Source organism: Oncorhynchus mykiss, chromosome 11, assembly GCF_013265735.2.
Source record: "Oncorhynchus mykiss isolate Arlee chromosome 11, USDA_OmykA_1.1, whole genome shotgun sequence".
NCBI lineage: Eukaryota > Metazoa > Chordata > Actinopteri > Salmoniformes > Salmonidae > Oncorhynchus > Oncorhynchus mykiss.
Genome location: NC_048575.1, coordinates 37,950,338 through 37,962,913, shown reverse-complemented (window position 1 = coordinate 37,962,913; position 12,576 = coordinate 37,950,338). Strand labels below are relative to the sequence as shown.

The 12,576-nt window shown below is 46.1% G+C and overlaps 1 protein-coding gene across 5 annotated transcripts in view; it reads right to left on the bottom strand.

Annotated features, from left to right (window-relative positions):
• LOC110535015 (transcriptional activator GLI3) overlaps positions 1 to 12,576 on the bottom strand; it is a 178,999-nt gene that overhangs the window by 82,800 nt on the left and 83,623 nt on the right. For 4 of the 5 annotated variants that reach the window (XM_036935416.1, XM_036935419.1, XM_036935420.1 and 1 more), the window contains exon 3: positions 3,320 to 3,571. In XM_036935416.1, the coding sequence (XP_036791311.1) occupies positions 3,320 to 3,571 (252 nt within the window). The remainder of the gene's footprint in view (positions 1 to 3,319; positions 3,572 to 12,576) is intronic. The other variant, XM_036935417.1, reaches the window with a different exon arrangement.

The window sequence follows — 12,576 nt, the reverse complement described above, 5'->3', positions numbered from 1 at the left end:
TAGTGCTGGGGAGGGTGAGAGGGTGGGTAAAAGCTTAGTGATTTTCCCACCCTCCCCAGTCGCCTTCCTTTGACATTTTTTTTTCTGATGTTTCAATACTGCTAGGATTGGAAAGAAACATAAGAAAGCTGTCCATTGAAGAGAATGTGCTTACAATCCCGTAACGGGACATGTTTTGACTGGCTGGGGAAGGAAGAAAAAGTGTTTAAGAATAAGACAAATACTTGGAGGAAGAAGAGGGATCCCGGTGGAGAGAGTAAGCGGAGACAACAGACGGAACTCCAGCAAGTGTTCCACTGTTGCTGAGGACCATTGACCAGCTAATAAGCCCACAATGTAAACAGATGTCGCTAGTGCCGCCATGGTAACGCCTTCACAATACACATCTCCTTCGCAATACACAAATCTTTAAAAACTCAAGTTTCTCATTCATCCTCCTCCCCAAAGCTTCCTCCTCCTTATCCAAGCAAAAGCTCCACCCACGTATTAGTATTGTGGTAAGCGGGATATGGACACTTATCCAGTGTTGGCCCAAGAAAAGAGTCTTAGACTCTATGCATCACTGCGATTTAGCTAATGCACGTAATAGGGGCTATTTTTTTCTTAATGCCTCCTCCTTGATGTGCGCAAGTGGGTGTACAGGTGAGAATAAACACAGAGTCCTTAGGGGAGTGGGATAGAGCACAGAATGGGCTGTCCCCCCACTCTTCTACCTCATCGCCGCCACAGCGACAACCATGACAACCCAGCAGTCCAAGTGCGCTTGAGGCTGCAGGTGCCGGCGTGTTTAGCTGCATTAAGCACTGACAACACACCAGCGGGAAGAGTAATCACATTTACCTGGCTGTCAGCCGTGGCCAGGTCGTGTAGCGCCCCGCACTCTGCAAGCACAGCACAAAGACCCAGGACTCCCTCTCCATCACCCTCACATGCACAACACACACCTGGGATACATTTAGGAAGGTGATAGTCAGTCAGAGACCCCAGGGAGAGGGGAGTGTTGGTGGAGTGAAACCATGGAAGGATGGGCGGGAAGGGGGTGCTCAACCAAGCACAGGGATCAATGTTCTTCACACTTCCCAGCCTCTGGGGGTAGCAGTGGTGGAGCCATGGGACTTCGTGTTCAAAGGGGCATTCGGCGGATTAGGAGCCTAGGGGCCTGGAGCTTGGGCCAATCAGACAGAATGGGACCGGCCGACCGGCAGGCGCCTTCAGGGACACCTCGTGTTCCCCACACCTGGTACCAGAGGAAGCCATTTTACACAGCCCCCGGCCTGCTCCTTTCTCTCACCTCTGGTCGTAACTCTTTCTGAACTGAGTCAGGGTGAGGGCACGTTCCAACGACATCCATTTACAGCACACTCCATCCTCAGAGGAAAACTGCCTTGGCATTTCAGCATGTGCTCCATTAGGCATCTAAATTCTGTTAAATATAGCCTCTGGTAAAACATTGGAATGGAATTAATATTTCATCATTATCTGAGTCACAGAGAGAGAGAGAGAGAGAGAGAGAGAGAGAGAGAGAGAGAGAGAGAGAGAGAGAGAGAGAGAGAGAGAGAGAGAGAGAGAGAGAGAGAGAGAGAGAGAGAGAGAGAGAGAGAGAGAGAGAGAGAGAGAGAGAGAGAGAGAGAGAGAGAGAGAGAGAGAGAGAGAGAGAGAGAGAGAGAGAGAGAGAAACGGAAGACAGTGCGCCCCAATAGCGGTATGACTCTCTCCATCCACTGCCTGTTCTGCAGAAAGAATGGAGCGCTTTCAGGCTCTATGGCCCCTTTGACTTTTCTTACTGCTTCTGAACTCTCCATTTGACTGTGACTTTTAAGCACTACCCCGAGGCACTACCACCCCTTAGTGTGACCCCCAACCACAAGCCACCCCAACCACGGCCCCTAGTTTCCCTTGGCTTCAGTGGTCTGGAACCTTCTACCACCAGTGCTCACACACACACACACTTTCTCTCTCTCACACACACACACACACACACACACACACACACACACACACACACACACACACACACACACACACACACACACACACACACACACACACACACACACACACACACACACAGGCAGTCATGCTGAGCTAAGACCGGGCTGTAATCGACAGTAATGTTCTGCTTGCGAGGATCCTGTCGGCTATGCCAAAGAACAGACCCTGGGCCCGAATTTAAGTAACCTTTCCCATTAGTACTGTAGCTTTGTGGTGGATGTACGCACCAGTGCGTACAAAGGAGATGCCGGCTAATGAACTAAATACATATAGCTACTTTAAAGGACCAAAGCCGGAGCCAGGGAGAGAGAGACCTTTTCATTACAGCCTACAGATTAAAACTACTCGGTCAGGCTCAATTCGCAGGCAATTTAGCGAAACTAAACAGGCCATCACATCAAATCCTTGTCCGGAGGCCACGCACATGCACGAAATTGACCTCCTAAACACCCCCCCTCGCTCTCCACTCATCTGTCTCTCATTCTATAACTGCATCTTTCTCTTATTCCTTTGTTCTATTTCCCTCTCTCACTCTCTCTCTAACCACGGCTCCTTCACTCCTCTCTCTCTCTCTCTAATATTTTATTTTTCTATCATACTCTCCCTCTCCCTCAAACCTCATGTTCCTCCCTTCTCTTTTCATATCAACAGTATCTTTCTACCTCACTCTATCACCCTCACTCCTCTATTCCTCCCCCTTCCCCACACTCTCTCCATCCCAGTGAGAGAGAGAAGGGAGACGAGGGGGTAGTGAGAGTGGTTTGACTGTGCAGTGCAGTGTTGTGTTGGGGCTTTGATGTGTGTGTTGATGAGTGAAAGTGGAGTACTGTGCTCAGGCAGGCCCCTAATGAGAGAATTAAGAAGCTACGCTGAACGCTCCACATACTAACTTCCCAGAGAGCGAGCAAAAGAGAGAGACAGGATTAGGGAGAGAGAAAAGGAGAGGGAGGAAGGGAGAGAGGTAGAGAAAGCAGCTGATCCGTCAGGCCTAATCAAGCGACTAGCAGCCCTGCCTTTTACCTATTACTGTACAGAGAGAACCTTGGTGCCACTGTTGGGGGGTGGGGGGGTGGGTCTACATGCAAGTCCTTGAGCCTGCCGCCTCACTCAAATTACAGTATATTGTTCATAAATATACATAGAACAAGGCCAAATTTTCTATCTTAACCCCCGAAAATATTGTATGTTAGGTTTTATGTAATTATCCATCAATTTACTAAATCACTGAGGCAATTCAAGTTGTCTGATGACCTAAAGCCCTGCTGACACAAACTAGCTATGTACCCACTACTTTTGACTCCATAAACACATTTTTTTATGTACTCACCGTAGTGGGAATCCAGGTATCCGTTGCGGGGATCCATGGCAAACAGTGTTCCGCGATAGGGCAGGCCGTGGTCCGCCAGGTGGGGCAGTGAGCTGTGCAGCTCTTTCTTTACCAGTGGGGGGCGCTCTTCTGTGGACGTGGAGGACTCCTCACCCAGCTTGCTTCCAGGGGTGCCAGGCGTGGAGGCCTGGGTGCTGATGGCGTTGCGCCTCTCGCGGTGGTGGTGGTACTGCGTGCCCAATCGCTCATCTTCTTTAAGGGAACAGGGGGGAGAGAGAGGGTGAAATTATATATTTGGGTAAAAATAGGAGTCCATATTTACTGACGATACAGCATAGATCTCGGTACATTGAAATATACTGTAAGATACTGAGCCGAAAGGCTGCTTAATTCTTCACAACCAGAAATCCATTTGGTTGTGACAGTGGTTTCACTGTCAGTAGAATCATAACAGAGACTTACGGCTGCTGCCGACAAAGGGAAATTCTTTACCTCTCAGAGTATGCACACACACAAACACAAGACAAGACACCCATGGACATGGGAAAGAAGTAAGATCACGTAGCATACTCCTGTGAGGGGCAGTACGATTTGTTTTGTACACCTGCAACCAACCAAATATGCAAATCCACCTGGGTTTAGCCTCCATAGGAGCCATCTGAACTTTTGAGTTCTCAAGCAGCAGTCAGATACATCCAATAGGACTCATCTCTGGTGCTCTCACCAACTAGACGAACCCAACCCCCTGCATCGTGGCCACAGTCAGAGGGGGAGCGATTCCCACAAGTCAGATCTTAAAGGCAGCTCTGTTCTTTTTATAAAATAAATGGATTCCCATGGAGAAGGCAACCGGGTCTTCTCGCCTGCATTCCAAACTGCCCATTAACCAGCCTCATGGGTAGTATCAACCCCCCCCCCCCCCCCTCTTCCTCTTCCTCCTCCTCAACCCCCCGTCTTCCAGAGTAATCTCTCGCTCTCTTTCTCTCTCAGGGTGAAGGAGAGAAATTAAGAGGAGAAATGGAGAGACGGAAAGGAGAGTTCCCCTGAGAAGCTATCCCTAGTGTGCTGGGCAGATTTTGTGGGGATAAAAGTGAAGAGAGTTCAAGGGCTGATCTGCTTTGGAAAGACTTGAGTTTGACCTAAACACTGACCCTGGCCTTCATGGGGTCGCCTGGCCCCTGACCTGGTGGGTGATACTGTACAGACTTATTAGGAGTAGTCCCTAAAGAGCAGATACTCTGGACAAAAAAATTCTGGTCTGAGATTATTCCTGTCATCAGAACCTATAGTATGATTATGATAAATTATTAGAGCTGAATATTTGTAGGTAAATGCTTTGTACGATTGAAAGTTTTACACTGGCAGCTCTAGCCTTGTGCAATTCAGAGCTATTGCGGAGGCAGTTTGATTCAGTTACATACGATTCTATCAATATTCCTCTACCAGATCCAGAGTCCACCAAGTTTATCCTAACTGAGCAACAGATTCACTTCATTAGACGCTGCTGGGAAATCTCCCCTGGTCCAAGTTCCTGGTTGATTCTAATTTCACTGTGGTTGTTGATGATCAGCACGGTCCAGTGCCCATTACCCACAGCCTGTTTCTGTCTCTCTCTCTCCGTCTCTCACTTTTAAATGTCTCACTGAGGGCCCTGGCAGAGTGCCGCGGTGCCGGTGCCAAAGGTTCTGTAGCACTTACCAGCCTAGCACTGCAAGGCCCCCCTATGAACTGCAGGCAGCGGAAAACTGCAGCCCTCCAAAAGCCAATTAAGAGGAGAAGAGAGGGCTCGATTAAAGAGCGCTACCCCGAGCACCCCGAGTTGGCCGCTACAGTAGCGAGAGAGTGGCACGAAAAGAGAGAGAAAGAGAGAGAAGAGAGAAAGAGAGAGACCCACGGGTCTGTCATTTATTCCTCTCACTCTCCCACATCCATTACCTGCGTTAGGGCCCAGCCATGCCCCGAATGGCGCCACGGCGCTCGGAGCAGCAAATTCCACGAGTCTTAACGCGGAACTGACAAGCCAGTGAGAGAGCAGAGGCTCACGCTCTCATCCGCAGGAACTGACAGTGTCAGTTATGATATAAGTATTTAATCCTATACTGCACAGCCCCTGATCTTATTAAGGGAATAATGGCATTTATGCTGTTAAAGCTGGATTAATAGGGTCTTCTCTGGCAAAGCGCAATATTAACATAAAGGGATTTCAGACTCTGGGTTCATGTTCTCGCACGAATTGGATTTAAGGAAGGAAGTCGCGACTGTAAACTGTGCTGGGAGCCAATAGAGCAAAGGATAGTGCTGCTGAGAGGAGTGTACTGAATACTCATCCAGCAAACACAGTGCAGAGGCCAGGAATAAGACCTTGCATCTATAGTAGACCCAGGATAAGTTTCTGGTTCTTGTTCTAGTTTATTTATGTATGAGTTCCATAGATTTGACATACACAATGTGCTTGTAGCAATAATCTTTGGACTTTTGCAAGTGAAGCCAAACTCCCACAAGCCCAGCTAAACAGTGTATATGAACTCTTTCTAGAGACAAAATACTGTGGTCATTATTCCCAAAGATATTATTACACTACATTCCTATCTTTCTCTTTGGCTTCTTCCCCTCTCCCCAGTTGGGTGTCTCTCTTTCTCTCCCTCCCTCCACCTCTCTATCTATTTCTCTCTCAGTGAAATCCAGCCCTGTTCACTCATGTCTCTGAGATGTCAAGCAGATAATAGTAAAATCAAACCAGTGTCACGCCATTCCCCTCCTCCCTCTATTTCGCCATGATGAACTGAGTCAGGGGGGTTCATCATTCTTCCGTATACCACCTTAAGGGTGTCTATTTTTTCAGTATATACCTGTCACACCCTGATCTGACTCACCAGTCTTTGTGCTCGTCTCCACCCCCCTCCAGGTGTCACCCATCTTCCCCATTATCCCCTGTGTATTTTTACCTGTGTTCTCTGTTTGTCTGTTGCCACTTCGTTTTGTTTGTGAAACCTACCAGTGTTTGTTTCTTGCTCCTGTTTTCTAGCCCTTCCCATTTTTTATCGCTCTGCCTGCCCTGACCCTGAGACTGAAATGTCAGAATAATTCTAGAGAGAATGATTTATTTCAGCTTTTATTTCTTTCATCACATTCCCAGTGAGTCAGAAGTTTACATACACTCAATTAGTACTTGGTAGCATTGCCTATAAATTGTTTAACTTGGGTCAAATGTTTCGGGCAGCCTTCCACAAGCTTCCCACAATAAGTTGGGTGAATTTTGGCCCATTCTTCTTGACAGAGCTGATGTAACTGAGTCAGGTTTGTAGGCCTCCTTGCTCGCACACGCCTTTTCTGTTCTCCCTACAATTTTTTTATAAGATTGAGGTCAGGGCTTTGTGATGGCCACTCCAACAGAGGGGCGGCAGGGTAGCCTAGTGGTTAGAGCGTTGGACTAGTAACCGGAAGGTTGTGAGTTCAAACCCCCGAGCTGACAAGGTACAAATCTGTCGTTCTGCCCCTGAACAGGCAGTAACCCACTGTTCCCAGGCCGTCATTGAAAATAAGAATTTGTTCTTAACTGACTTGCCTGGTTAAATAAAGGTAAAAAATAAAATAAAAAATACCTTGACTTTGTTGTCCTTAAGCCATTTTGCCACAACTTTGGAAGTCTGCTTGGGGTCATTTGGAAGACCCATTTGCGACCAAGCTTTAACTTCCTCGCTGATCTCTTGAGATGTTGCTTCAATATATCCACATCATTTTCCTACCTCATGACGCCATCTATTTTGTGAAGTGCACCAGTTCCTCCTGCAGCAAAGCACCACCACAACTTGATGCTGCCACCCCCATGCCTCACGGTTGGGATGGTGTTCTTTGGATTGCAAGCCTCACCCCCTTTTTCCTCCAAACATAACGATGGTCATTATGGCCAAACAGTTCTATTTTTGGAGACATTTCTCCAAAAATATGATCTTTGTCCCCATGTGCAAGTTGCAAACCGTAGTCTGGCTTTTTTATGGCGGTTTTCGAGCAGTTGCTTCTTCCTTGCTGAGCGGCCTTTCAGGTTATGTCGATATAGAACTTGTTTTACTGTGGATATAGATACTTTTGTACCTGTTTCCTCCAGCATCTTCACAAGGTCCTTTGCTGTTGTTCTGGGATTGATTTGCACTTTTCGCACCAAAGTACGTTCATCTCTAGGAGACAGAACGGGTCTCCTTCCTGAGCGGTATGACGGCTGCGTGGTCCCATGGTGTTTATACTTGCGTACTATTGTTTGTACAGATGAGCATGGTACCTTCAGGCGTTTGGAAATTGTTCCCAAGGATAAACCAGACTTGTGGAGGTCTACAATTGTTTTTCTGAGATCTTGGCTGATTTCTTTTGATTTTCCCATGATGTCAAGCAAAGAGGCACTGAGTTTGAAGGTAGGCCTTGAAACACTTCCAAAGGTACACCTCCAATTGACTCAAATGATGTCAATTAGCCTATCAGAAGCTTGTAAAGCCATGACATGATTTTTTTGAATTTTCTAAGCTGTTTAAAGGCACAGTCAACTTAGTGTATGTAAACTTCTGACCCACTGGAATTGTGATACAGTGAATTATAAGTGAAATAATCTGTCTGTAAACAGTTGTTGGAAAAATTACTTGTGTCATGCACAAAGTAGATGCCCTGACTGACTTGCCTAAATTATAGTTTGTTAACAAGAAATTTGTGGAGTGGTTGAAAAACAAGTTTTAATGACGCCAACTTAAGTGTGTGTAAACTTCCAACTTCAACTGTAACACCTTAAATGGTTTAACAACTAACACTTGAATGGTGATGCTGAAAGAGGAGGAATACTCCAAGGCTTATTATATTTACATCCCGTTCTAATGTCATCCAACCAAAATGGCTGGAAAACTTGGCTATATTTTATTTGACTTTATTTTAACCCTTCTGAGCTTCATGTGTGCAGTTTACTGATAATGATTCTTACAATCAGGTCCAAAACGCCACACTTGATAAAAATAAGCAATAGACTGTATAAAATAAATAATACAAATACCTAACTATATTGAATGCTCAAAAAAAGAGGAAATTATATTATTTTATTCTAATGCAATTGCTCAGAGAAAGCGATTTTGTTAAACAAGTAATATTCTTGTCTTCTCAAAAAGATATGGGTTAAAATTATTGGCACCCCTGTTTTCAATGCCTCACCTTGCGAGGATAACGGCACTGAGCCTTTTTCTTAAATGTTTTAAGGGATTGGAGAACACATTGGGAGGGACCTTAGACCATTCTTCCATTCAGAATCTTTTCAGATCCTTGATATCCTTCATCTGCGCTTATGGACTGACCTCTTCAATTCAAACCACAGGTTTTCAAAGGAGTTCAAACCCAGAGACTGAGAGGGCCATTGCAAAATGTTGATTTTGTGGTCAGTGAACAATTTCTTTGTGAATTTTGATGTGTGCTTGAGGTTAGTTGTCTTGCTGGAAGATCCACTTGCGGCCAAGATTCAGCCTCCTGGCAGAGGCAACCAGATTTTGGGCTAAAATGTCCTGGTACTCTGTAAAGTTAATGTAAAGCAAAAAAAAGATTGGAGCATACAATTTAGCTCAGAGGCTTTCCAGTCAGCGTTCTCACCCATTGCGGTGGCACTGAGTGCTCTTGCTCTGATGTGGAGGACACAGGTGTCTGCAAACACTTTGAAAAGCCTGAACTTCAGGAGCACCTCTCCAACCCTGACCATCATCAGCCTCAAACAGACCCTTTTGGATTTTTCTCTTTCTTCCTTCCCTCATTTTTCATTCCTCTTTCATCCCCCCCCCCCCCCCCTTTTCCCATCGTTGCCCCCATCCCGTTCTCTTCTCCTCCACCGATTCACAGGTCTATTCACCAACAACACAAAGCAGCAAGCCGGTCCTCAGTGGACCAAGGGGAAGCATGCCTCACACACAAAAAAATGAAAAAAGAACTGTCCTGGTCTCTCTATGGTGATTGAATTTCTTAACATCTTTTCAAAAAGCGCTTAAATGCCTGGAGGCAAGAGGAAGAAACAAGCTAATGGTGGATGGGGAGCACTGAACAAATTTCAGAACCCTTTCCTGCTCGCGTTTGAGGTTGAAAGTGAGCTCCTACCTTTCAAGTTTCAAAGTCCTCCTTCCTCCTGCAGTGTCACTGAAGGATTTGAAAAGAAGGTAATTGTGCTCACTGCCGTCCTGATCAGAGCGCACGCTAGTATTTCAGGGGCTTTCCCTGCCACTATAATGGAGCCTAGTGCTCTCTCTACCCACCTTCTCACTCACTTTTTCCTCTTCCTCTCTCATTCTTCATTTTCACATGCTCTCACTTTCTATTTCACTTTCTCTCTCTCTCGATCTCTCTTTCTCGCCCAGCCAGCCGGTCATTAAATCCTAATGCCCAGGTTTCTCCCCTTTTTATTCTGGGGCCGTTCAATGTAAAAGGCTGCTCTGGATACCTTTAGAGAAGCCCCATGCCTGAGCAGGGGAGGGCCTTTAATGGCCGAGCATAAAGGAGGAGGGAACTCATGCAACAAATGACAAAATTAAATTATAATGAGGTATGGAGTGGAGAGGAGCCAATTCCTTTGAGGAGGGGAAAGAGAGAGAGATATAGAGAGTTGGGCCCTGGGACAAGGGGGCTGAAGTTAAGGGTGCCTGGCTAATTCAAAGTAATGAGAGGGAGAGAAGACAAAAAGCCTGTCTGCTTCGGAGGGAGTTAGTGTTTCTCAAAGGCAGCAGCCGTTGTGTATAACAAGGGTTGGAGTGCCAATCTGCTCCAGCCTCTCAGACATTTGACTTGGTACCCTACAGACAAGATGATTTTAGTAGTCTCTTCCGCCTTACGCTACTACATGTGTTTCAGTCAGAGGATCACGAAGGGGCATTTGCACATTGTTGCACATTCTACACACTGAACCGGCTTTGTTGGGCGGAACCCTTTATCATTAAGGAGGTGTCATTCGTTGTGCCTCTGAACAAGTGCCAGCAGCAACACAACTTTTCTCCTCCACCTGCACATTTTTGCAAGTCATGTTGTCGGTGGCGTGGTGATGGGGTTTGGCTGGAGGAAGGGGGAGAGGAGTGGAGGATGCAGACGGAAAACACAAAACGCTTCTTCAAAGCTCCTCTCCTCCTGTGCAATAATCTTTCTTTCTATCATCTTTTTTCTTTCTCTTGTAAATCAACTCCCGGCAAAAAGACTCAAGACTACCCAATTAACAATGAAAGGAGGAGAAATTACAGCAGCTGGCTAGGGTTTAATAAGAGCGCAGCAGCTACCTCTCCAAGCGGCTTAGGGAGAGCTTGCTGTACCTGGCACCTGCGCTATCTATAGACGGAGGGAATAATTTACGATTAGCAGAACAGGCTGAAAGGAGAAAGAGAGTGAGAGAGAACCTTCAAACTCCACGAGAGGAGGAATCGCAAACACAACAAGAGAAGTGATCAGCATGGATAAGTGCAATTGTCTGTGTTTTTCTGATCAACTTCTTGGCTAGCTGTCCTATAGGATGCAGGTTTTTGCAAGAATGTTTCCTTTTAACCCCTGCTGAGGGAGCTTCAGTGGCATCTCCCACAACAGAGTTCAGTTGTGTATTGTGTTAAAGGTGACTGAGTCTTAACGGAACTTTTTCAAGTGTCTTTCACATGGAAACGGGTCATTGTCGAATGTCACGACACTAGCACAACATCAGATAACAACCTGTTCTCTTAACCTCCCAAGCCATGATCTGTAGCATCATGGACAATAGACTATTGGCCATCTTCCCATTTATCAATCACAAATCATAGATGTATGAATATAACTTCGATCATATTTATTTTCAGGATACCAACAGAGAAAAGTAGACAATTACCAATCTATAAAATCAATGTGGAAACCACACAAAAGTGTGCAATTGCGCAATACGCCAGAGTTCCCTCTGTAACTTTTAGTCCTTGTCTTATTTCTTCTCTCTGCAGAGTGGTCCCATAGTGCCGCATTATTTAAATACGGGCACTGTGAGTGATGCTTGGAGTAATTACAGTGAGAAGCGGTGGGCAAGTCGGGATGATTCCTGCTCCACACTGGCAACCCGTTGTCAGCCTCTGATTTCCCCCACAGCCCCAACTGCTGCTCTCCTCAATATTCATCTAGGGTAATTTTTGACGGCTCCCATGTCTCAATTTGGCTTTGTGGCGCACCGCCCCAATCCCCCAGCACCCCCCCATCTCCCCTGCCTGGAGTCCCACACTCTGGCGCTGGGGTTCTTCTGGGGCCCTACCAGGGGCCCCTGGCTTTCAGTCACAGGCCATAGCCTAGAGCAGGGTTTCCCATACTCAGTCCTGCCCCGCCCAAAAAATGTGCACCCATGGGGGTCCCAAGACAGAGTTTGGGAAACCCTGGCCTAGAAGGCAGAGGGAATAGAGGGGAGGAATCAAAAGAAAGCTAGGCTTCTTCCACTTTACCTTGTCTCTGTGCTCTCTGTGCTCAAATCAGCCTCACAGCAGGGCTGTGCCTAACCCCACTCCAATCCCCACTGACTACCTTTCACACATCAGGGGCCTGATGCAGGCCCACCGTTGGGGCACGGAGCACTCTCTACAGCCCCTCAACCCATTTCATCAGGATCACATTGTGAAGAAGCAGTGATGTTCTAGTCAAAGAGCTACAAGCACTGGCTAAAATGCACAGTGATGGTTTGGGCCATGGGTATCCATGCCTTTTAGAACGTTTAAGAATTTCAGTCAAAGGGCACCTTGGCTCATTTTCTTTTAAGGATCAAACCCAGGAGATGCATTTGATCAGTGCTCAAAACCACAAAGGCAATAACAAAGGCAATTTCCACTATATTCATTTAAACTGAAAAAAAAAAATAAGGTTTGGGTTCCATGTTTCATGAGCTGAAATAAAAGATCCCAGAAATGTTCCATATACATAAAAAGCTTATTTCTCTCAAATGTTGTTTACATCCTTGTTATTAAGCATTTCTCCTTTGCCAAGATAATCCATACAGGTGTGGCATATCAAGAAGCAGATTAAACAGAATGATCATTACACAGGTTCACCTTGTGCTGGGGACAATAAAAAGCCACTCTAAAATGTGCAGTTTTGTCTCACAACACAATGCCACAGATGTCTCAAGTTGAGGGAGTGTGCAATTGGCATGCTGAATGCAGGAATATCCACCAGAACTATCACCAGATAATTCAATATTAATTTTTCTACCATAAGCCGCCTCTAACATTGTTTTAGAGAATTTGGCAGTATGTCCAACCGGCTTCACA